General features: G+C 46.7%; 1 protein-coding gene across 6 annotated transcripts in view; it reads right to left on the reverse strand.

Annotated features, from left to right (window-relative positions):
* The window catches only part of SAMD4A (sterile alpha motif domain containing 4A), a 261,976-nt gene that overhangs the window by 47,482 nt on the left and 190,087 nt on the right, over window positions 1-24,407 (reverse strand). For 4 of the 6 annotated variants that reach the window (XM_075532336.1, XM_075532337.1, XM_075532334.1 and 1 more), the window contains exon 4: window positions 8,525-8,788. The exons of the other annotated variants lie outside the window; for them this stretch is intronic. In XM_075532336.1, the coding sequence (XP_075388451.1) occupies window positions 8,525-8,788 (264 nt within the window). The remainder of the gene's footprint in view (window positions 1-8,524; window positions 8,789-24,407) is intronic. 6 annotated transcript variants of the gene reach the window in all.

Raw genomic sequence — 24,407 nt, forward strand, 5'->3', positions numbered from 1 at the left:
GGAGGAGGCGGCTCCTGGGAGAAAGCACCAAGATTTCTAAGTGCAGGATGGTGCTCCCTATACAAAAGGCAGTTTCTCCATCCCCTGTGAGCCTCCTTCTAGAGCTTGTTTGTTGTGGCACACCATGACTTCTCTTAAGAGGGTCATTTCTGATCATGTTCGACCCATCTGATGTATGCGCTATATTAGCCTATTGGTTTACCAATGGCCATCATTGCCTTCATGCTGATTCCCACTTCCATGTGAGTGCGGGTACATCAGCAACAGAGAGGTTTGTGATGTGTACGGGGAAAAGTCAAAAGTATGGCCACCGAGTTCCAGTTCATACACATGTTTAATCCCAAACAAAATGTATTTAGACATGCCCCGAGAACAGTCGGTAGCTGACAACAAGTTATCTCAGCAATGCGCTAGGCTCAGGCTCGTTAGGGTGCCTTTTTGGAAGGGTCCAATCAAAACTGTGGCTCTGTGGGGATCTGCCGGGCCTGTCAAATTCAAGGCTGAGAGGCCAGCTCAGCAAGTTATGGCAACTGTTTTGGGGCTTCCTAAGGGTCGTCCTGAGAAATTTTCTTGAAGGACCAAGGGGGCCATATTATGCAGGAGTCTTAAGAACAGGGAAAACTACCTTGGTGAAGCAAAGTCCAGGAAAGTTGTGCTGAGAAATCTTCTTTTCCCATCACAATGCACTTGCTCCTTCTTTGAGGCTACCAAGGGCGGGAATTTTCTCAGGAAACCTTACCCTACCTACCCTACTGCCCTGGCCTTTCCCCATTCTGACTTCTCTTCTGTTCTGCAAACTCAAATAACATGAAGGATCATGAGTCGAGTGCTATTTTGAGAGCTCTTTTGCTCTGATGGAAGCAGAAGGACACAGAATTCTTTGGGGGAAGGGCTGGAGAGCTAGAAACACTGCCTTCAGGAGTGTGTAGACCTACACGGAGAAGGAGTTGAGACATTGTAGCTTCGTACTTTCAGAGTTTTGTTGAATAAGAACTCATATTTGCCTTACCCTCACACAATGGCTCATGTAGAAGTTGAGGTCCGATTAGAACTTGGGCTACTGGCTGTGAAACGGCTGGAAATAGCAGTCGAGTCAACAGAGTATGCAGCACCCTCCACACAGATGAGTTGGCTTCACAAGCAGAACGTGGAAACCAAGATGGCCGAAAGGTTCAACACAGAAAGCAAATGTGAGGAGCAGGGAGAGGGGAACTGCTGGCAGAGAGAAACAAGGGCAGCAGTGCCCCACACAGGACGGCTTAGTCCCTGTAGATGGGGGATCAACACCCATGCTCTACAGAAAGCCAGGCTGACCTGAAGTAGGTCCCTCCTTCCAAGGTGCCAATGTTCCCTGGGTCTTTGAGGAAGACAAGAGGAAAGTCAAGTGAAGACGGTACCGACTCTTCATTTTTGAAGTTGAGGAGACCATTCCTCTAGAACAGTGTGGTTCGTGACCCCTTTGGGAGTCGAACCACCCTTTCACAGGGGTTGCCAGATTCATAACAGTAGCAAAATGACAGTGATGATTTAGCAACGAAAATACTGTTATGGTTGGGAGGGGGTCATCCCAACATGAGGAACTGTATGAAAGGGTCGCGGCCTGAGGAAGGTAGAGAAGTAGTGGTCTAGAGAATGAAGAACAGAAGCTTGTCGGGCCAGGACGATTACTAAAGAATGAGTACCCACTTAGGCTCCAGCCTTTAAGCAAAAGAGAGGAGGGGCTGGGGTCTCTGGCCTTTGAGGGGGTGGTTTCTCCTGAGCACACGCATGATCCTGGGACACATGGCAATGTTGTCCTACACGAAACCGCCTCTGCGCTGTGAGAAGGGGCTGTGACCCACATCAGAAGCTCCCCCAGGCCCTGCCATCCTGGAAGCACTCCGCTGAGAACAGACGTGTGGTAAGAAGTGGAGGCTCGAAGGGTCCCGACCTTTAGGACTGGGGGGAGCCCTGGACTTTGCTTTTCGAAGAGGGGAAGGTTGCTCTCGGGCTACCTGAGGAGATCTACTCTTCAGGACACATCCCTGCAGGTCACGTGGAGGTCTTGGAGAGTAAGGAAAATAGAGCAAATTGACCAAATCCTGACTTTTAAATCAATCCGAGAAAGTAGCTAGAAAGTCACCACTCAGAAAATGCAGACCAGCACTCCATGACAGCCACACAGTCGCTCGTTACTGAGCAGTTACGCTTCCTGCGACACACCACCCTCTACGACTCTCAGAAATGCCGTACCTGAACTTTCTTACACAGGTTTCTGGCAGGCTCCATTTCCTTAAAAGAGATCACGCCTCTCAGTATCCCCCCCACCCCCGCCCCTAAGCTCATTCTGAAGGAGCACAGGTTCAAAGATGTTTACTTCAAAACACCTCAAAACCCCAAACCAGCAATTTGACAGCAATGGAAAAGGTGGGGGACACCCTTAACTGTTATGTAGGAAAGATTCCTTAGAAAAAACAAATTTTCCATCACTTGTACCACCATTCTTAAACCCTAAGACTGCATTTTGATTAAGGATGCTGAATCTAACATTTCTTTCTAACTTTATCATGTTTACCAGTTCGATGGCCTTTACATTTTCATACTAACATGCTAGTACACATCATCCGTACAACCAGCTAGTAGTATTAACTCACACAGGGATAGCTGGCATCCCTTTAAAGAGAAACAGACCCCGACCCCCAGGGTCTTCTCACTCTTGCTGTGGCAACAACAACAGGACCACCCTGGAGCGTTTCACTCCTCAGGAAGCCACCTCTGTGTCTGCACAGTATGTCTACACCGAACTCTGGAATTGCCTCCCCAGAAGGTACGGTAGTACAGTACCATGCTTAAACTAGGCAGGCGATGAGAAGCGGCCAGGACGTTGGGGGACACTAGCCCAAGACTGGTCGTGGAATACTTTGGTCCTGGCTTCTATAACTCCCACTGTGATGTCCTCTAGGTTTCCATAATCGACCTGCCCCAAACTGGCTCTCCTTTCCAATCTGTTTCTCCTACTACAGATAACCACAGCAGTTGTCCAGAGGTCCCAGGCCGAAACTTGAGCATCTTCCTACATTCTTTCCTCTCCATCAATGTCTCTGTTCAACGAATGATCAAGCTCTTTCAATGCCATGTCACGAAGACCCCACAAACTGATTCCTTTGCCTCTGATCTCATTGCCCTTCCCCTGGTCTAGCTCTACTTTCCTCTTCAATTACTGATATGTCCCCCAACTCTCAACTGTCCTCCTAACCCAGAATTGCCTGCCCTCTCCTCATTTTGAGATATCCCCTAGCTGGTACCTAAGGTTTTATTCCTATTAGTCAAATAGAAGCAGGTCATTCTGCTGCACAACCTCCTTCAACAACAGATCTCGAACTTGAAGAGTACACAACAAAGTCCTTTCCAAAGCCTTGAGCCTGACTTTTCCCTCTCTAGACTCCTTGCCCAACTGCTCTGAATACTTAAGCCATAGGATCTCTTTGGCCATACTCTCTCTCTGACGGCCACGTCCTCACGAGGCTGCTCCTTCTGCGTGGCATGCTGTGCCCTCACTTTGTGTCTACTTGACCGGCCTACAGTAACCATGCCCTAAGCCTCTTTTCTTGCAGGCACTTCCCTCCGTTTCCTTCAGCTCTGAAGAAAGATTCTCCTTCCTGCTTGGATTGCCCCGGGGCAGGTCTCTAAGACAGCATGTTCCCACGGAGGCAGCGTACTTGCCACCAGCACCTGTCTGCTGCTTTGGTGGTACTGAGTCCTTGGAGGAAGAAATCCTATCTTTTGCCTTCTTCTCCCTAACAGCTCGACCCAAGCCCATCTCAGCAAGAGCTGGAAAAAGCCAACTGTCTCGAAGCCGAAGGTAAAACCTGTCCATCCATCATGCTTGCCTCCTCACTGGCTCCAAGAAACATGGCCACATTATTCAAAACAGCCCTGGCATTTTAATAAGACTTCAGACTGGGAGTTTACCCATCCATCATTTCTGAGGACATGATGTTAATGGGAGGGCAAATGTGCTTCCTCCCCAATTGACTTATATAGTTTTTCTTCCATCGAGGAAATTATGGAAATGTCTGTCCAGCCCCCCGCACCACCCCCCTTGGCCAGCTGAAGGCTATGAGAGAAGAGGCACAGAAGCACCGTCTACTCAGGGGTTGCCCATGGAAAGGGTGTTATATTTGAGTACCAGCCCAGATAGAATAAAGACTCTTTTCCCTGGGATAAGTCATAGTGAAGTTTTTTGCAAAGAACAAGGACAAGTGAATTTAGAAACCACATCAGCATATTCCGTCCAAACATGTAAGCCAGAAGCCTTGATGGGGAAAGTTGAAGGACAATGGCATATTCTAGTTCCATTTGGATTGTCTCCTGAATTCACTCCAAGTTGTCTCTCCAATCCTATTCCTTTGTAGCCTGAGATATGAGTCCCAACCCCAAAGAACCTCCCGTCGTCCTCCAGAGCAGATCTACACCACCAGGAGGGGGATTTACTGTAAAAGGAAAAACGAAACCAAGCCAGCAGATGACGTTAATTCTCTGAGAGCAGGCGTTGGTCGGCTTGGGAGGGAATTTAGGGACAATCCCTGGCAGGGTGTGCTGACACCAAGGCACAAAGAGGAGCAAACTGAGAGGAGGAGAAAATAAAAAGAGGATGAGTTCAGGGTAGAGGGGTTCACTCTGCACTCGCAACCCCAGAGGCACATCCTTAAGGGACCATTTGTAGCCAACGCTACAAACCTGAGTGTAAAGGAAGGAACCGATGAATACGGCGTTTCAGCCAGGTATGCACAGACTTGGCAAGGAAGTGGAAGTCACACCCAATGAAGTTCAATGATGGCGATTGTAAAAATGATGTCCCCAAGGTGCAAGGGAGGGGGTCAGGCTAACTTGGGAACTCCTCCTCGGGCCTGCCACCGCTTTCTTGTTCTCAAACACTGGGCATGGAGAAATCAGAAACACGGCCATCAGATGAAGGCACCTTTGAGGGGCTACCGTGTTCCTGCAAAGTGTCTGGGTCAGAAAGAGAGAGTATAGATCTGAGAGGAAGAGCTGGCTCTTTCAGAAAGTACTTCCCTTGATTTCTTAGAGAGGGGAAGCGAATGCAGAACTTTAAGCCAGCATCTTATCTTTAGCCTGGAAACCAAACGATGGGCTCTTGGGACCAGCAACTTCTTCAGCGTCCTCCCAGGAGGCCTAGCCCGAGCCACCTCTGATGGTGGAGCAATCAAGGTTTAGTGGTGGCCCTCTTGCGGCAGGGCTGTGGGATAAGGCGCTTGTGTTTCACAAACCTTTGGCCCCTGACTCTTTGGATGTGGCTGTTTGGGGTATGGAAGATTAGATCTGACCGGTCATTGGAACTTCAAATGTGGTGCATTTTCCCCACAAATAGAATCTCTTGTCCTATATAATGTTTATTCCTTCAAAGATTTTTGTCATTTAATTTGCTGGGGATCCCTTCATGCCTTTAATCCTAATTTAAAACTTTGAGAGTGCATTGACTCTGCAGCTATGGGAGATGGACATATTTGATCAGAGCACACGGGAGCAGATGAAGGGGCAGGAGGAGAGAGTGGAGCACAGCCTGGCCCACCAGGCCGTGATGATGATGTTCCTGAGTAGAGCAGCCAGCCCACAGAGAGAACAACATGGCTGGCCCTACTATGAGACATGATGCCTCTCAGTGACTAAGGGCGATACAGGGGACAGCACCGGAGACACAGTGTGGGAATTGCACCTGACCTGATCCCACCACACCGAGGCAAATCACTGGGGGAGTGCAGCGGAACAGCAAGGGAATGGAGTGGCAAGGTCCCCAGGGAATGCTGAAAGTGGACTTTGGGGCCAGGGCGTGGTGCCCCAACAGACTGGACTGGAAAACGCTCCTAAGGGCCAGCAAAGATCCCTGAACTAACTACAAGCTTTTCTCTTGTGAAAAACAAAAACAAAAACAAAAACAAAAACAAAAAAAAACTTTGAGAGTGGTCGTATCTAGAAAAAAGGTTCTCGGTCTCCTTCCCTCACCGCACAGCCTGTCCCTCGGGCCTGCCAAGAAGTGCCGGGATGTAGGAGCTTGTCACAGTCATAGAGAATTGGGGAAACAATTCCCACCAATTCTAAAGCAAGGGCGAAATCAAGTGCCAAAGGGAGCCATGCCTGGAGCCTCAGGACAGTTCGCCTTTCTTCTTTAAAACCTTCTCTCTACTGCCACCCCACCCCCCAGCCTGCCCCGCACTATCACGACCCCTTACAGATCCAGCTAGACTAGAGCATGTACATGGGTATAGATCAGAGCTGGAAACACAGGGATCCAGGACAGATAAATGCCTCAGGATCAATAATGAGAGTAGTGATGCCAGGAGGGGAAGGGGAAGGTGGGGGAGAAAAGGGGAACCAATCACAATGATCTGTATATAACCTCCTACCTGGATGAGGGACAACAGAAAAGTGGGTGAAGGGAGATGTCAGTGTAAGACATGGCAAAATAATTTATAAATTATCAAGGGTGAGGGAGGGAAGGTGGGGGAGGGAAGGGAAAACAAGGAGCTGATACCAAAGGTTCAAGCAGAAAGCAAATGTTTTGAGAATGATGATGGCAACAAATGTACAAATGTGCTTGACATGATGGATGGATGGATGGTGATAAGAGTTGTACTAGCCCCCAATACAATGATTTTTAAAAAAACCCCAAAACCAAGCAACAGTTTAGCTTAACTAGTAATAAACCCCAAACCTGCTCTCTTTATCCATTCTCTCCCTTAGCATGCCAGCACATTAAAAGGACACCCATGCCTTCTTTGGGAGGCTGTCTAAGGTGTGCACAAAGCCCCAGAAAGACTCATTAAAGGACAGTAAGCAACAGAAATAAAAGGAAGAATGAAAGAACCCCTAGAAGCCAGACAGTAGGATCAGCGTTCCCATCGGGAGATAGGAAAATGGCCTTTCCACAGGATGCTCCTTTCCCTTCCACACCAAGGTCAACACCTCCTCCCTGCAGCCTTACTGACAAGAACTGCACCGTAGGCTTTCATGGAAATATAACTTACACACACACACTTTGCCCGGAAAGACACAATGAGGTCAAGGTCCCTCTTACACACATACACACACGCGCACGGAAAGACACAACAAGGCCAAGGGCCCTCGGCCCCTCCTGTGCCCTGCCGCACCAGCAGCACAGATGCCCAGCCAGGCTTCCTTAGAGCATGCCGGAGCCTCACCTGCTCCTCATTTGCTCGGGCAGATCAACATGGCGAGCATCAATTTAGCAGCAGCAACTTAGAAGGAGGTTCTTGCTAGCGCTCCAACATCTTGCCACATTTCCTCAAAGAGAACAGGGGCACTGGAGCCCCACAAATGCCAGCTGTTTTCCGATGCCCTCTGAAGAGCCTGACGGATCCGTTCAGGTCCCTGGAGTGACGCCCCGCAGTGTGCTGAGCCTCAGCACGGGCACCGTCACGCCGGGCACAGACTAGCAGCTCAGAAGAGTCAAGGAGAGGGCCTTGGAGGCAGCTCCAGCGAGGCCTCCTTTTCCTGGTTAGCAGATTCCACTTTGCAGCCCGGTGCCTCTTACACCTGGCACTTGGGGCATGCTTTCTGTGCCTGGGCAGGGTGGGGTGGGGCTTGGTACAGAGCCTCCAATTGTCAGCACTGGTGGCTTTCAAGTCAAGGGGAGTCCCAGCAGGACAGAGGCCAGCAGAGAGGATGCTCTCTGAAGCCTTGGCCTCTGGGCACCCCCTCCTCTCCCGCCCCCCGCCCACACGATCTGGTTATATATTTTCTCACCCTGTGACATTATCATTCGTGGGTCTCTGATGAGCATCTCCCTCTAAGGCCCTCGTCTTGGAAGGCAGGGGTAATTCAGAAGCCGTTTGATCTCCCGAGGAGGGTCTTCAGGAGGGGCTCCATGGACTGGGCCCAGTGGGCACATTTGTTTGTGTGGCACAGAGGCCGTGATCTCCTGTATGCAAATCTGTAACCCGGCTTGAAAGGCTGGGTGGGGTTTTCCTGTCCCTTAAGCAGAGGCAGCGATCAGAGTCGGAAGGTTTATTTGGTTATTGAGGAGCGAGGGAGAGAGGAGGGGAGAGATGAACCAAAGAAACAGAAACAAGATGCTGTGGTTTGTGTTTCCACATTACTGACACCTTCCCCCCTACTCCCCGCCTACCCCCAGCCATGGGCGGGAAGGCAGGAGCAGCCCCACGTCTTTCCTCCAACAAGGCGGCTGGAGGACATTTGTGTAAAAGGAGAGGCCCTCTCCCTGGGAGCTGTGACTCATTCCATTGTCTGTCCGCCAGTACATTCCAAAAAATTAAGAGGGTGTGGCCCTGTCTTGCTCTGGCTCCTTCTTCCCAGGTTTTGGCAAGAGGCGCCGGAAGGGAAATCCAAGTCCTTTCCGCCATGGTGAAGCCTGGAGATCTGCGAGGGACGGAGCTGAAGCCTGGGGGTGGGGGGAGTGGGCCCTCTTTCCTTCTGAGCTGCCTACCTCTCTCTCCCCGTCAGATGCCAGATAAAAGGGAGGCCTCTGGCCTTTGGGGTCACTCACCTTTCATACCACTACCTTCTTCTTGGAATGTGTCCCGAGCAGTGGTCTGATCTTCTAAGGGCTCACTCCCACCACTTCCTGAAGAGGCTACACTGCTTTGTGGAGACAGGGGGGCATGATCGGAGGGGAGGCACTGGGATCCTCTAGCTCGTAAGTCCTCATGAGACATCCATCCATGTCCTAGAGGCTGGTGTGGCACATTCATGGGTGGGGTAAGGGACACAGATCGTTTCAAAGGGCTGTGGTGTGCCTGGCCTGAGAGAACTGGAAAAAAAAACGAAATAGGTTATTCCCCCCGGTTTAGCCTGGGATGCAGAAGAACCCCAACACCTTTCAACCCTGAGAGATACCACTAACAGTCTTGAGACTCCCTCTGTGGGTCAGAGCCGGCAGGGGGGTCGGGGGGGGGGGGTGTCCCTCCCGCCAAGGTCCCTGCCCACCTGGCTTTTAGCCTCTGTTGGGCGGGACTTGGCTTTGGTTTGGGATGTGTTTTCTGTCCTTACTCTGAGAGCCTGGACTCGCAGCAGCAGCCCCTCAAGTCAGGGGGGCCTGGCAGCTTGGACAAACAGTCACCAGCAGAGAGTAAGAGCAGCACGCTTTGGACAGTGACAAGACAAACAAGGAAGCAGGAAACCCGGCCCGGCCCTGCCATGTAGGGAGGGTTCTCTTGAAGGGTAGGCAGGCTGGGCAGCATTTGGGTGCTGGGCTAAGCTAGAAAGGATATGGGCACCATCCCCTCTGGTGACACAGGCTGAGTGAGGGGTCCCAACACGAGCATGGACCGCAGGGTATGGGGCACGGGGCAGCTAGGTGTGAAAGGCTGATTCTTTCCCTTGGCCCCTCAGGCTGATGCCAAGGTTAAATCACAAGCACTTCCAGGTAACAAGGCTTCTATTCAGAAGGCAGGAGTGGGGCAGGGGTGCTCAATGGGCTCAAAATGGTTTTTTACCAGCACACCCGGCCCTTTAGCCCAGTGGGCAACATCTGCAGAGCCTCCCCACCACCCCGCCTTAATTTCTTTCCCAGAAAACTAGGGAAAAGCAACAGAGGCTCCCGTAATGAGTCAAATTAAATTGAGGTCATCAAGGGAGGGGCGGATCCAAAACCCTGCTTCGGAGCCAGCGCTCCCCTCGGTTGGTTTTTCTGGGTGTGTAAAGTGACACCCTCACTAAGTCAGCCTATTCATAACGCGCCCCGGCCCCGGTCCCTGACGGGCCCGTTTATTTGGATGGCTGTTGGGCTAACACATTTTTAAACCTTCCCCCCGCCCCAGGGAAGCCATTGAACTTCCTCTCGGGCACCACCCCTCCATGGTAGGGGTAGTCCCAAGGCTGGGACTCTAGGCCTTCTTTGCTGGTGTCAGTTTTTCTGGGGGTTGCAGTCAGCACTCTGCAGACGGCCCTGCGGGCGAGGGGTAAACACGAGGAACTGTACTAAAGGGTCGAGGCAGTAGGAAGATTGAGAACCACTGCCTGAGAGTAATGGAGGCTCATGGCTCTGGGGACTGTGATTCCATGTGGTTGGAGATGGTCACGGGCAGCCTTGTACGTGAAGGGGACCATCAGAAGGGCTGGGAATTTATGGGGGAAATGGGATGGGGGTGGGGGTGGGCAGATGGTCAGGGCCAACAAGTTTAGAATCTGTAACCAGAGAAATTTCTAATTTGAGTAGATTCTATGAAATATCAGGAGTTATTATTTAAATTAAAAATAAGCAGAGGGGAAGTCTTTTTATGGAGGGGGTGGTGGTTCTAAATTAAGCCTAAAGGCTGAGATGGCCCGCATTCCCTCTAAACAGACTGCGGAAGAAGCGATGGGAAAGGGCTCCTTGGGAAATGCACTGCTGGCTAGCTGGATCAGAAAGCAAGAGAAGGAGAAGTGGGGGTGGGGCCAGAGAAAGAGGGGAAAAAAGTAAAAAAACAAAAAAGGAAGCGGCAGCAAAAATCAAGAGAGAAGCCAGTAGGAAGAGCCAGACATCCAGAAAAATCCATTTCATGCCTGTCTTAGTATTTATCTAAAATTGGGCAAACTTGCTCAGGGCAGCCCTGCATGCTGTGAGGTTCCAACTCAGCCTCCCCTGGCTCTGGTACCTCGGCCCCTCAGAACACTGGGGAGGTACTTCCAATGATGCCAGCCACGAGTGGCCCACATGGAAACAGGGCTCCCAGGTGCAGCTCAATTGGGGTGAGCCTGAAACTGCCGAAACAGACCTCAGCAAAGAGGTGCATGCAGCTGAGTGCTGGGACGGTCCCCAGTTTGGAATGCTGAGAACAGTACAGCCCAGAGGTAGCATCTGAATCCCATCAGAATAGATGGAGCCAGGATGCTTCTTTCCAACCCAAGGTAGCCTTCAAACCCCCTGTAGCCCCACTGGGGCAGGCTCAGGGCAGCTGTCAGCACTCCAGGGCTTCAAATGTCTGACTACCTAACCTCATGAGGCTCTCGGGTATATGCACCCATTTCTTCATCTTCTCCAGCCCTTGGCTGAAGTCACGGGGGAGATGGCATGAATTACGCCTCTGTCTCAGTCTAGAAAAATCATTTAAACTTGAGGTCCCGAGGCCTTTCCCTGATGACATTCTACCCAAAACCCCCTCTATGTGAGAAAGGAAGGCTCTCAAATCCCACAGCTATCAGCAAACTCAGAAATTCACCTCAGAGCCAATCTGCCTTGGCCCCAAGCCTAGGTCCTCACACTGAGCTTCTGGTCTACAGAGAAGGCCCGGGTTCAAAGCACAGTCATGCTGGGCTAGTGCCTCATCTTCCCCAAGGAAACCCACTGAGGTGGCTCATAAGTGGTCCTGCTCGTCATCCCACGGGAAGGAGACTGTGGCAGCATGGCTGCTCGTGGGCATGTGTGCCCAGAATCAGCTGTGTGGTCCCTTGATGTGCTGTAGCACTCTGCTTGATACAAAGTGGCCGAGGACAATCGATGCCATGGGCATAAAAAGACTGTCAGAAAATAGGCCACACAGTTGGGGAATTAATGAAGAGTCTCACTACTTGCCCCATTTCCCCATTTTATCTCTCTCCCTTTTCTTACCCAAAGAACCGATCAGCAGTGGTGATAAACAGAGGAGAAATGGACATGAATAAGGCCCACCCCTCGAGCCCCTCCCCTTTTCTTATGAATAGGGAAGAGAGGAATGGAAACACTTCTGAGAAGCCTCCCAGAGCTGTGTTACAGCCCCCCGACGGTTCTGCCGAGAGGCAGGCCTTTCAAACGCTCTGCGTGCCGCAGGAAAGGCTTCCCTCAGACGTCCAGGTGTAACACTTCACTATTGCAGAATTAAGTGCACCTTCCGGATGCTCCGCCTATATTAGACATTGGCCAAGTCTCGTGACAGAATGGAGGCCTAAGTTTATACTTCATTTGTGATCTGATCATTGGGGTTGGGGTGGAGAGGGGGCTACTTGGCTCCGGATAGCTTCATGATATTGAAAGTCACACTGCAAATTACCCACAAGAATGAAACTGTGCCTTCCCCCTTTGCGGGGGAAAAGTCCACACTCGAATTTAGCATCGATCCAATCTTGCTCATGTTGTTTAGAAATTTTCAGAAGACGATTCAGGTTATATGCGTGTGTGCATAAGAAATTAAGACACCTGACATTTTAGACCTTTTATAAATTCAAGTGAGCCTAAAGGAAGCCATAAGTACTGGCTACGTCTGCTGAACCATGGACAAGGCAGCTAAAAATAATCTTGTCGCGGGAGCTGAGCAGTGTGACATCAGCACAGAGGGTCTCGCTCTGGCAGGGAGTGTTGCCATGCTGCCGAGGGCAGGCCCCTGTTTCTGACCTCAGCTAACCTCATACTTCCTTTTTCAACGCCAAACATCTTTAATGAGTCCCCCCTTCAACACTTTTTTTGGGGGAAGGGTGGGGGTGGGGGGAAGGATAAGTTGCCTCGCTCTGAATTCTGTTATGTATTTTTTCTTCAAAGCCTAGAAATCAGATTTCTTTCTCATTTTCTTTGATGAATATCATCTTTGTTTCATTTTTTAATGATTGGAATAAGATCCAGGGAAAGATCTTGTGGGATATTTAGTACATTCATAAGAAAATGAGATATAACTGTATTTTCTGCCTTCGAATGGGAGAAACAGTGTTTGCGATGAGCGGGAGTCTGGGAGGCTGGTCCTCCCGCTCCTTGGTTTCCCTGGCAGGATCAACAAGGGTTTGTGCACTGTTAAGAAGCGCCTTGGTGATCTGCAGAAGCACAGACTCCTGATAAGGGAAGCTTGACTCTGATAACAAAACAAAGGAGCCCTTTCAAAGACACATGCCTACATCTCTGTGCTCCAAAATGTATCTGCAGAATATAATTTATGCTTCACAAATTATTGCTATGCCCAGAGATCCATAACAATTCTCCTAAAAGACTAAGTTTTTCCAAGTCCTGAGTGGCAGCTCCTGGGTAGTAGCAGGATTTAGGAATGGGCATCACATCTGGTGTGGAGGCTGGGCATGGTGAATGACTGATTGTCTAATGTAAGCGGAGCGCACTGACTTAATAAAATAGCCAGTAATTTAATATTACTGGCTTCATTGAGGTTCTTGTCATTTTTGGGGGGGTCAGATTAGAAGTATAATTATTGTTTTGTAGAATCCCGGATTTTAAAATGACAAGAAGCGAAGTCCTTAGCTCACACGCATGTAATGCATGAAGCCCTACAACACAAGTGCGTCAGATTCTCTCTCTGTATGCTTTTTGTAGTTACACTGCCTCCGCGACTCATTCCTACCACTGCTCATTTCCACCTATTTTGTTCTAGAGTCTGGACTCTAGACCACTAAGCCCATTAGAAAACTGATTTGTGTCTCAATAAGGGCATGAGGTCGTCCCATAATCCAAATACCACCTTCTTTGCTTTTTCGCCGAGCCAAATAGCTTAGACTTTGGACCCTCATTACTGCCCAGGATTAGTCCAGCTACATAGACATGATTTGTAATTTTAATCTTTTTCCTTCCCAAGCTAGTCTCTTCATTTCTAATTTTAAAAAGCTATCTTTCTCACAGAAAAAAAAGAGTTGTGCCTCATTAATTTTTCAAGATTCCAGATGCCCACATGCTATAATTCAATCCACTTCAGAACACAACTAAACTTTACAAAAAGGACTCACTCTAATTTGGGGATTTTTAAAGGTAAAATGAGGAGGCCAAGCACTTACATATGGCTTTAAACGATTAACTCACAACTGTTTTCCCTGGGCTAATCCCTAGGACCCAAATAATTTGCACTGTGGTGATCTTAGGACAAGTTATGTTAATGTGCACTTATGGTCGAGTCGGGACTATTTTATCAATATATAGAATGAATGATGCACTTTAAAATGATTTTATAGACCTACTCCCTTCTCCTCAACTTCAGAAGTATCAGTAGAACCTTTGCTGAGAAACGCCGATTTGAAGATTCACAACACAGAATTTTAAGTTTTGCTGCAGAAGATGGATGGGCTATCTGTCAAAACTGCGGAGGAAAGAGCAGGACCTGCTGAATCCTACATTTAAAAAGTAGCTGCATTTACTAAATGCACCAGATTCAAATGCAGCAACAGCTTGAGGGCGATGGGGGAGTGCTTCCACTCTTTCCCTTAGGGTTCCGCCTGCTTATCATGCACACTGCAGGTTTAACCTCAGGAACTTCACAGCATCTAAAGAACTACTGTGGAGGGTTTCAATGTTCAAGGAGAAGATTTCTCTTAACCCTACTTGTATAAAACATTCCATCCATATGCTTTAGCAAGGCTCACTGGTGAAGTGCCATTAGGCCCCGGAATTCCTCTTCTTTGGTTTTGCGCTGCCACAAGCAGTAATCTGATGCCCTGTGGTAGGAATCTTTGGGGAAGAAAAGATTAACAGTACTGCAAGAATACATTACAAGAAAACCAAACCAGAGTGATAATCATGCAAAAAAAAAAAAAAGAAGAAAGAAAGAGAACCAGTCACATTTATGGCCAAGGACAGGTCTGTGTAAGTGGAAGTGGGAATGTTAATTGCCACAGGTTAGCGCCAACATGCGTTGCCATCGTTGCTTCAGGGAACAGACAGATTAAAAGCCAAGTCTGGAAGGTTAGGAGCCTCAACGCTGCATGCTTGGTTTCTGCCTCTTGTCCCAAAGTTTGGAAAACCAGCAGCCACAACCTATGGAAGCCAGCAGACTTTCAGCCTGAACGGGCTTCAGACTCTACCTCATTGCGAGAGAAGGCGAGAGAACATGCTATAAAGATGTGGTTGGTGGATGGGACGGCCCTGACAAGCCCCACACATTTCCGTGAAGAGAACGTGTACACTTGCCTATGCAAAAAAAAAAAAAAAAAAATCCAAGAGAAGAAGGGAGAGCCCCAAAGCACATCCTAACCAGGCTGCCAACGAGAAATGACTACCGCTCCCTTGTCCCAGCAAGTCGCATGTTCTAGGGGCTTGATATGAAAGCATTCTGACATTGGAGACAACACCTGGGGAAGCTTTGCTCAGCCTGTGAGTTCTTGTCACTGGTGCCAGCTCACATTACTCTACAGATGGCTCAGCCTTTGGGCAGAGCAAAGATGTATGTTTCTGCCTTCACATTATCACTTAAACATTTGGACTTTTAAGAAATAAATTAGACCATTTCTGGAAGACTTTTATTGCGGCATTAATCTTTGGTACATTTCATTTGTCCTCTTTTGTCAGCTTGTATAATGGCAAAACTGGGTGTCATGCAGTAGAAAATCTATTTTAGATAACTGCTGTTCGACTTTATATTGCCATTATTTATTAAATAACTTAGACAAGAAGCCAATATGCACTTCCTATAGAAAGCATTAGAATCTCACTCACAATTCTGACTTCAAATCAAGCCCTTTTCAAAGGGAACTGCCCAAACGCTCCCCTTTCATGCCGTCAAAATCAATGACATCCACAAGTGCAGCAATGCATCGTCATTGCAGCAGCTCTCAGCCCATTTCAAAGGACTGTGGGATCAACACGGCCAATTCTAGAGCCCCTACATATCAGCTGAAGTTCTGCTTTCTCTAATTACATTTTTTTCATACCTAAAGTTATACTTTTATGCTTATTATCCCTAGGGTTGGCCTGGAAAATTCCATGTCCTGTGGAGGTGAAGCGACAGCCACAGACAACTTTGGTTGGAACTGCAAAATTCCATGTGGTTCATAATCAATCCCAAACCCGTGGCTGTTGAAGTTGGTCCCAATGCAGTGGAATTTCTCCACGGGGTTTCGGAGGTTGTAAGTAGTTACAGACACAGATCATCTCATTTTCCTTCCACAGAGAGCCTGGTGGATTTGGACTACTGACGTTTCAGTTAGCCTGACTCGTCACCCACTATACCACCAGGGTTCTGTGGTTCATTACACCAAGGAATGATAAGCAAGTGGCCCAGAGTGGATTGTGGTAGCTAGTCCAGTTTGTGTTTTAAGAATAGCCATTAAAAAGCTCAGTCATTGTGTTTAGGGGAAAGAGATAGTAGAGAAACTTAGAAAGATAGATATTTGATGGCAATTTCCCTCCTACGCCTTTCTCCAAAGACAGGCTCAAGTAATTGCTGCCCCCACCCCCCGGCTCACACACTCACCCAGGCAGTGCTTCCCCGCCGCCCCGCTCTGCAATACAAACCCCATTCTGTGCCGAACAACATATCAGCTGTCCTGAGGACTGGTACCAGCAAGGGCATCAAAGTTGGAACCGAAGAGAGCCAGGATTTCATGACGGAGCAACCAAGCACCACTCAGCGCATCAGTCTGAAGCCACAGCCAAAGTCAATCGCAAATCATCAGGGCCCACTTTTACCCCTTGACTTTTACCATCAGCAACACGTGTCAAGAGGAGAAGCAAATCAATCACTCAAAAGGGACCTGAACGATGAAGATTGACAACCTATTTACCAACTTTTGTCTTGAGTTGAACCACAATAAAGGCCTTCCTTTTTTCCTTGAAGCCTGAGGAAAAGTGGCTTCCACAGAAGCATTGGGCAGGGGCAGGCACCATTACAGAAAGCTGAAAGGTGAGCACTCTTGGCCACTGTCAAATATGCGAAAGGTGGGAGATTCAAGCCCACCCAAGGTGTCTTGGCAGAAAGATTCGTTTGGCGATCTACTTCCAAAAGACCAGACATGGAAACTCTGCACAGCACATACCCTGACGCATGTGGGCTGCTATGAGCTGGAGACGGCTCAGTGGCAACTGGAGGTTTAGACTCCATCTGACCTCAGGGAGGGCCCCCACTCAGCCCCAACAAGACCGAGGCCACATCGACTCTTGCCTTGTTCAAACAATGGTGATCTTTTCTTGAAGATCAGGGTTATTCTTTGGAAGAGGGTTCTAAAGAATGACAAATGTGACACTTCCGGGAAGATGGTGACTGAGTAACACATACCAGAAGTAACACATACCAGAGGGACTCCACAGAAGTCAGCCCAGGAGAGTTAGTAAGAGGGAAATTCAACACTCTTGGATCACAGGAGGAGGATTATAAAGATAAGTAGGCACAGATCCACAAGGTTTTGAGGGGCTGAGGGCTTTTGGCTTACCACAGTGGAGGCCAGCTAGGGCTTGACCTTAGCCCTGTCACTGTCTCGGTCAGAGCTGGGACCATACCTCAACACAGCCACAGCTTGCCACAGGGATTAAACCAGGTGTCCTCAAACTACAGCCTGCAGGCCACATGCAGCCTGCTGAGGACATTTATCTGGCCCGCTGGGTGTTTTTGCCCCATTTTGTTTTTTACTTCAAAATAAGGTATGTGAAGTGTGCATAGGAATTTGTTCATAGTTTTTTTTTTTGTAAACTATAGTCCAGCCCTCCAATGGGTCTGAGCGACAGTGAACTGGTGCCCCTGTTTTAAAAGTTTTTTAAGCCCTTGCAGCCCCAAAGGCAGGGTTCGTGGCTCAGCTGTATTGTTACTTTTGTTTCCCTCTCATCTCTCCATCCCCCCAGTCTCAGAGGGCTTAGTTTTTAATTATTTTCTCCTCTTTGTCTCTTCCCTGTGCGCTCACATGCCACTGCCGACCTTCAGACCACTCCCCCTAGCCTAGGGCATTTACATCTGCCCCCCACCCAGTTAGGTGAGCTCCACCCTGCCCGAGGCTGGGGGACCTCCACCAGAGGTTACTCCGCCCAACTTTTTACTTGGGAGTTCCTGCCTGTGTGGCTGGGGGAGCTCCTAGTTTTCCTTTGTGGGTCCATGTGACTGAGAAAACTTCCTCCTGCCCACTTTAGTATCTCACACTGCCTAAGACAGCTCGGCCAACACTCCCCAATGTTCCAAGCTGCTGCGGGAACCTCTGCCCAACCTCCGCAGTGATCTACCTGGCCAGAGCAATCCCCCCACCATTTGCAGTGTTCTACACTAAAGCAGGCAGCACACAAGTCATCTGGGGCACTCCTCTTGAGATTGAAGCCACAAGAGGATAAAGTGGTAGGCTAATCCCAAAGTGAAATTATCTGTAGACAGTTCGAAGCAGCATTCCTACGAGTCTCCCAGAGAGCCAGTGTGCTTCGACTCCCTGGAAAATGGCACTTGGCTCTTCTAAAACAATACAACACAAACAGCAATCAGTCCCAATGACCTCAACAAAAAACCAGGAGAAACAAAAGGCAATGGCAGAAGATGTCCTGAACCTAATGACAGGCATAGAAGAAGCAGACATTGATCTACCACAGGAAGAAAATTTCAGAATGATGCTTGGAGTCATACAGGATATGAGGGAAACAACATAAAAAGTAAAAAATGACAAAGGAGATGAAATTCATACACCAAAGGGAAATAGAAGCGCTTAGGGAGGAGATAACAAAAACCAGTAGCAGAAACATGGACCTCAAGAATCAACTGGAGGAAGCATTAAACCGCACCAGTGACTTGGAGGACAGCCAAGCAAGACTTAAACAAAGTGAACAAAAATCTAATAAGATAATCAGAGAAGCTGAGAAAACCTAAGAGCTATGCCTAATGCTACGAAAAGCATATTTGGATTACCGGAGGAAGATACAACAAAGAAGTCATCTGCAACAATTGTGAGAGAATTCTTGGAGGAAAACTTCCACAGCTTAATGAATGAAAACCAGGCAACCATTCAGGAGGCTGAAATAACATCAGCTATACTGAATCTCAAGAAGTCACCAAGGCACATAATAGTTAAACTATCCAACCTTGAAGAAAAGGACAAAATCATGAGAGCAGCTAGGGAAAAACAAGCAATCACATATCATATAAAGGTTCCCAAATAAGAATATGCTCAGACCTATCAGTAGAAACTATGAAAAAGAAGAGAGAGTGGAGTAACATAGTCCAAAAATTTAAGGCAAACAATGCAAACCCAAGAATACTCTACTCAACCAAATTATTGATCAAGATAGATGGGGAAGAGACTTCCTAGACAAGGAAAAAGTCAAAAAATAGATTAGAAGAAATCTAGCCCTACAAAAGATCCTTGCTGACCCAGTATGGGCAGAAAACAACACTCACCAAGTAGAAATAAGAGACCGCCACATAGAACAACCTCACCCAGAGGACAACAAAGAGAAAACAAATCTCAAGATAGCATTAGCTTAAGAATGGAAAGAAGTCAAGAATCTCTCTCACACACAGGCAACACACTAATAAGAAAGGAAGGTAGGAAAACACCCAAAACAAAAGGTATAAGATGACATCACAGAGTCCACAGATGGAGACAATAACCCTGAACATCAATGGACTGAACTCAGGCATTAAAAGACTGAGGCTAGCAGACTGGCTTAGAAAACGCAACCCATCAATCTGTTGCCTATAGGACACACATCTCAAGGCAAGAATACTTTCTTCTACTAAATTGGCATTCTATGATGCTCACCTTCCCGACACAACCACTGAAAACAAAGCGGGTGAATAAGCAAATGTGGTGAGAAAAGCTGATGGTCCCTGGATATCAAATGATATAGCATCTGGGTTCTTAAAGGCTTGAAGGCAAACAAGCGGTCATCTAGCTCAGAAGCAACAAAGCCCACATGGAAGAAGGACACCAGCCTATGTGATCACAAACTGCCGAAGGGATCAGTTATCAGGCATCAAAGAACAAAAAATAGAATCATTTTGTGCTCACCTCCATGATACAATCGCTAAAGACAAATGGGTGCGTAAGCAAATGTGGCAAAGAAAGCTGATGGTGCCCGGCTATCAAAAGATATAGCTTCTGGGGTCTTAAAGACTTGAAGGCAAACAAGCTGGCATCTACCTCAGAAGCAACAAAGCCCACATGGAAGAAGCACACCAGCCTGTGCGATCACAAGGTATCGAAGGGACCAGGTATAACGCATCATCAGAACAAAAATTATATCATAGTGAATGAGGAGGAGAGTGTGGAGACCCAAAACCCATTTGTAGGCCATTGGATATCTCCTTAGAAGGGTCTCGGGGAGGAGACGAGCCAGTAAGCGTGCAGTATAACAATGATGAAACATATAACTTTCTTCTAGTCCCTAAATGTTTCCTCCTCTCCACTATCATGATCCCAATTGTACCTTACAAATATGGCTAGACCAGAGGATGTACACTGGTACAGATAAGAACTGGAAACACAGGGGATCTAGGGCGGATGATCCTTTCAGGACTAGTGGTGTGAGTGGCGATACTGGGAGGGTGAAGAGAGGGTAGGTGGGAAAGGGGGAACCGATTACAAGAATCTACATGTAACCTCCTCCCTGGGGGATGGACAACAGAAAAGTGGGTGAAGGGACACATCGGACAGGGCAAGATATGACAAAATGATAATGTATAAATTATCAAGGGTTCATGAGGGAGGGGGTAGCACAGAGGGAGGGGGAAAATGAGGAGCTGATGCCAGGGGCTTAGGTGGAGAGCAAATGTTTTGGGAATGATGAGGGCAATAAATGTGCAAATGTGTCTTACACAATTGATGTATGTGTGGATTGTGATAACAGTTGCAAAAGCCCATAATAAAATGATTTTTAAAAGGCTACAGACAAAAATAGACTGAGAATCAAAGGCTGGAAGAAAGGCATACCAAGCAAACAGAAATTTTTAAAAAAGCAGGGGTTGCAATCCTAATCTCAAATAAAATTGACCTCAAAGTGCAAACCATAAAAGGAGGTAAAGAGGGACACTATATAATGCTCAAGGGAACGGTAGACAAAGAATCACTAAGCATTGTAAACATATATTCCCCAAATGAGAGACCCACTGAATAGGTCAACCAAATACTCCAAAAGATGAAAAAAGAAATCACACCCTCAACAATTATAGTGGGTGAAATCAATACACTGCTCTCTGAGAAAGATAGATCACAGGGAAAGAAACTTAACACGAAGGCTAGAGATCTCAACATACAATTAGACAATTTGACCTGATAACTATAGAGCTTTTCATCCAAATACAAAAAAAATTCAAATTCTTTTCAAGCCTACATGGCACAAATTCGAAGATAGACCACATGCTGGAGCATAAGGCGTATTTACATAAATTTAAGTACATTGATATCATACAGACCTCTTGCTCTGACCACTGTGCCACAAGGCTGGAAATCAACAACAGGAAGACGAAGAAAACAAGAGCAAACAATTGGAGGATGAATAACTCTCTGTTGCAAAAAGAGTGCATACTGGCACAGATCAGAAATGAAATTAGGACATTTCTAGAAAACAATGAGAATGAGCACACAATGTACCAAAACTTATGGGACACAGCAAAGGCAGTCATCAGAGGAAATTTCATAGCAATACATGCACACCTGAGAAAGGAAGAGAGACTCGTCATTGATATGCTGACACAAAATTTACAACTAGAGCAGAGTCTGCAGGACAACCCTACTAATAGCAAAAGAAAAAGAAATAATAAAAACAAAGGAAGAGATTCAGGAAAGGGAAAATAAGAAAACTATAGAAAATATTAATACTGCTAAAAGTTGGTTCTTTGAAAGGATAAACAGAATTAACAGACTGCTGGCAAACCTAACCAAAGAAAGGAAGGAACAAAAAATTTTTTTAATGGGAACAAATTTCAATAGTAAGAATGAGGGATGAAAGAGGGAAATTACAAAAGACTAATGAAATCAAAAGGATAATTACACAGTACTACGAAGGATTGTACTCCAATGAATCCAACAACTTGGAAGCCATGGACAGATTCTTAGAAAAACAATACCTCCCTAGACTATCCCCAAAGGATGTCAATAATCTCAACAGGTCCATAGCAATAGAAGAAATAGACAAGGCTATCAAGGGATTACCAACAAAAAAAAATTCCCTGGACTAGAATTCTACCAATCATTTAGGGAAGAACTAACACCAACCCTACACAGACTCTACCAGGACATAGAAAAAGATGGCAAACTCCCAAACTCCTTCTATGAAGTTAGTATAACTCTGATACCAAAACCGAGCAAGGATCCCACAAGAATTGATAACTACAGACCAATATTCCTAATGAATATTGATGCAAAAAAAGTTAACAAAATACTGCTCAATAGAATACAAACGTATATCAAACAAATAATTCACCATGACCAAGTGGGATTCATACCAGGGATGCAGGGATGGTTTAACCTACAAAAGACCATTAGTATCATTCGCCACATTGACATGAAAAACTGTAAGAACTACACGATAGTATCGATAGATGCAGAAAAAGCATTTGACAACATCCAACACCAATTCCTGTTTAAAATACTTAAGAAGATAGAAATGGAAGGAAAACTCCTCAAGACAATACAAGTTATATGTGAAAAACCAACAGCCAGTGTGGTAGTCAATGGAGAAAAGGACCAGACAAGGATGCCCCTTGTCCCGACTCTTATTTAACATCATGCTGGAGGTTCTAGCTAACAGCATAGGCAAAGAAGAGACATCAAAGGTATTCGTCTGGGGAAGGATAAGATCACAGAAGAGGAGATAAAAAGGGTGGTACCCTTCACAATAGCCAAGCACAAACTGAAATATCTGGGGATATACCTGACTCGAACAAAAGATCTATATGAGGAAAACTACAGAACACTGTTACAAGAAACCAAGAGTGACCTCAACAAATGGAAGAATATCCCATGTTTGTGGATTGGAAGACTCAATATAGTAAAGATGTCAGTTGTGCCCAAGGCACTATATAAGTTTAATGCTATCCGGATACAATTACCTTCAAAGAAATGGAAAAACTGGTTACCAACCTCATATGGAGAGGGAAGAAGCCCAGAATAAGCAGAGAGAACCCAAGAAAAAGGACACAGTGGGAGGGCTTGCTTTACCAGACGTTAGCATATATTATACAGCCACAGTTGTCAAAACCGCATGGTATTGGTAGAATGACCGATACTCAGACCAATGGAAAAGAACTGAGAACCTAGAAATAAAATCATCAGCACACAGACAACTGATCTTTGATAATGGTCCAAAAATATCCAATGGGAAGCAGATGACCTCTTCAACAAGTGGTGCTGGAAAAAATGGATATCTACTTGCAGAAAAATGAAGCAAGACCCTTACCTCACTTCATGAACAAGAATAAACTCAAAGTAGATCACAGACCTTGAAGAAAAACCCAAACTATTAGGGCCATCAATGAGGGAATTGGGACCAACTTGAGAACTTTGGCACAGGGAATACATAGGCTATTCGAAATCAGGAAGGACACAAACACAGAGGAGGCACAAATAGACAAGTGGGATACACTGAAGATAAGACACCTGTGTACATTGAAAGAATTCACCAAGAGAGTAATAAGAGAGTCCACAGAATGGGAAAACACCTTTAGCAATGACCCATCAGATAAAGATCCTATTACTAAAATCTACACTACTCTGCTAGCTTCCAAAAAGAAAAAAAACAACAACTAATTGTCCACCGAGGAGGTGGGCAAAGGACCTGAATAGAATTTTCACAGGGGCAGATCCGAATGGCCAACAAACATATGAGAAAATGTTCCCGATCTTTAGCCATAAGAGAAATGCAAATTAAAACAACAATGGGATACTACCTAACAACCTCAAAGATAGCCCAATTAAAAAAATCAGAAAGCAACAAGTATTGTAGGGACTGTGGGAGACAGGAACTCTCATCCACTGCTGGTGGACCTGGAGGTTTGTACAGCCACTATGGAAATCAATCTAGCGATATCTAAAATAGATGGAAATTGAGCTACCATATGATCCAGCAAGCCCCCTAGTGGGCATATACCCAGAAGAGGCGAGATATAATCAGGGCCAGACATCTGTGCTCCAATGTTCATTGCGGCACAGTTTACAATTGCAAGGAGTTGGAAACAACCCAAGTTTCCATCAACTGCTGAGTGGATTTAAAAACGGTGGTACATATATACAATGGAGTACTATGCACCCCTAAAAAGCAGTGATGAACGTATGAAGCGCAGCGTCACATGGGAAGAACTGGAGGAAATCATGCTAAGCAAAGTAAGCCAAGTACAACATGAGTCCGCTGGGATAAGATTTTTTTTTAAATGCAAAAGGGGCATAGGGAAAAAACTACTGTATACAAACATTCCTGTGTTGAGGACCAGGTATCATGGTAGGGGTCACCAGACCAGATCCAGAGATACATATGGCAGCCAACTAAAAAAGAAAGGGGAGAAAGGAAAAAAATTAAAAAGAAATGGGTAGCGGGGGAACAGGGCACTAACCCACTCAAGGGGAGGGTATTGTTTATATCTCCACAGGGAAAGAGGGACCAGAATTCAACTCAGTGCTCCAAGATGTGAATGCAACATGCCAGCCTGGAGTAGGGAACCAGAGGAGACGTCTGAGGGGCTATCCCTAATGCCAACTACGTGGACAGCTGCCCCTCCCCCCAGAAGAATTTATTTCAGAGGACAGCACTGAATCTGTAGCTTGAGAGGGACATGTCTGAACAGAGCACATGAGAGCAAATGAAAGGGGAGGAA

The sequence above is a fragment of the Tenrec ecaudatus genome, chromosome 14 (genome assembly GCF_050624435.1).
Source record: "Tenrec ecaudatus isolate mTenEca1 chromosome 14, mTenEca1.hap1, whole genome shotgun sequence".
Lineage (NCBI taxonomy): Eukaryota > Metazoa > Chordata > Mammalia > Afrosoricida > Tenrecidae > Tenrec > Tenrec ecaudatus.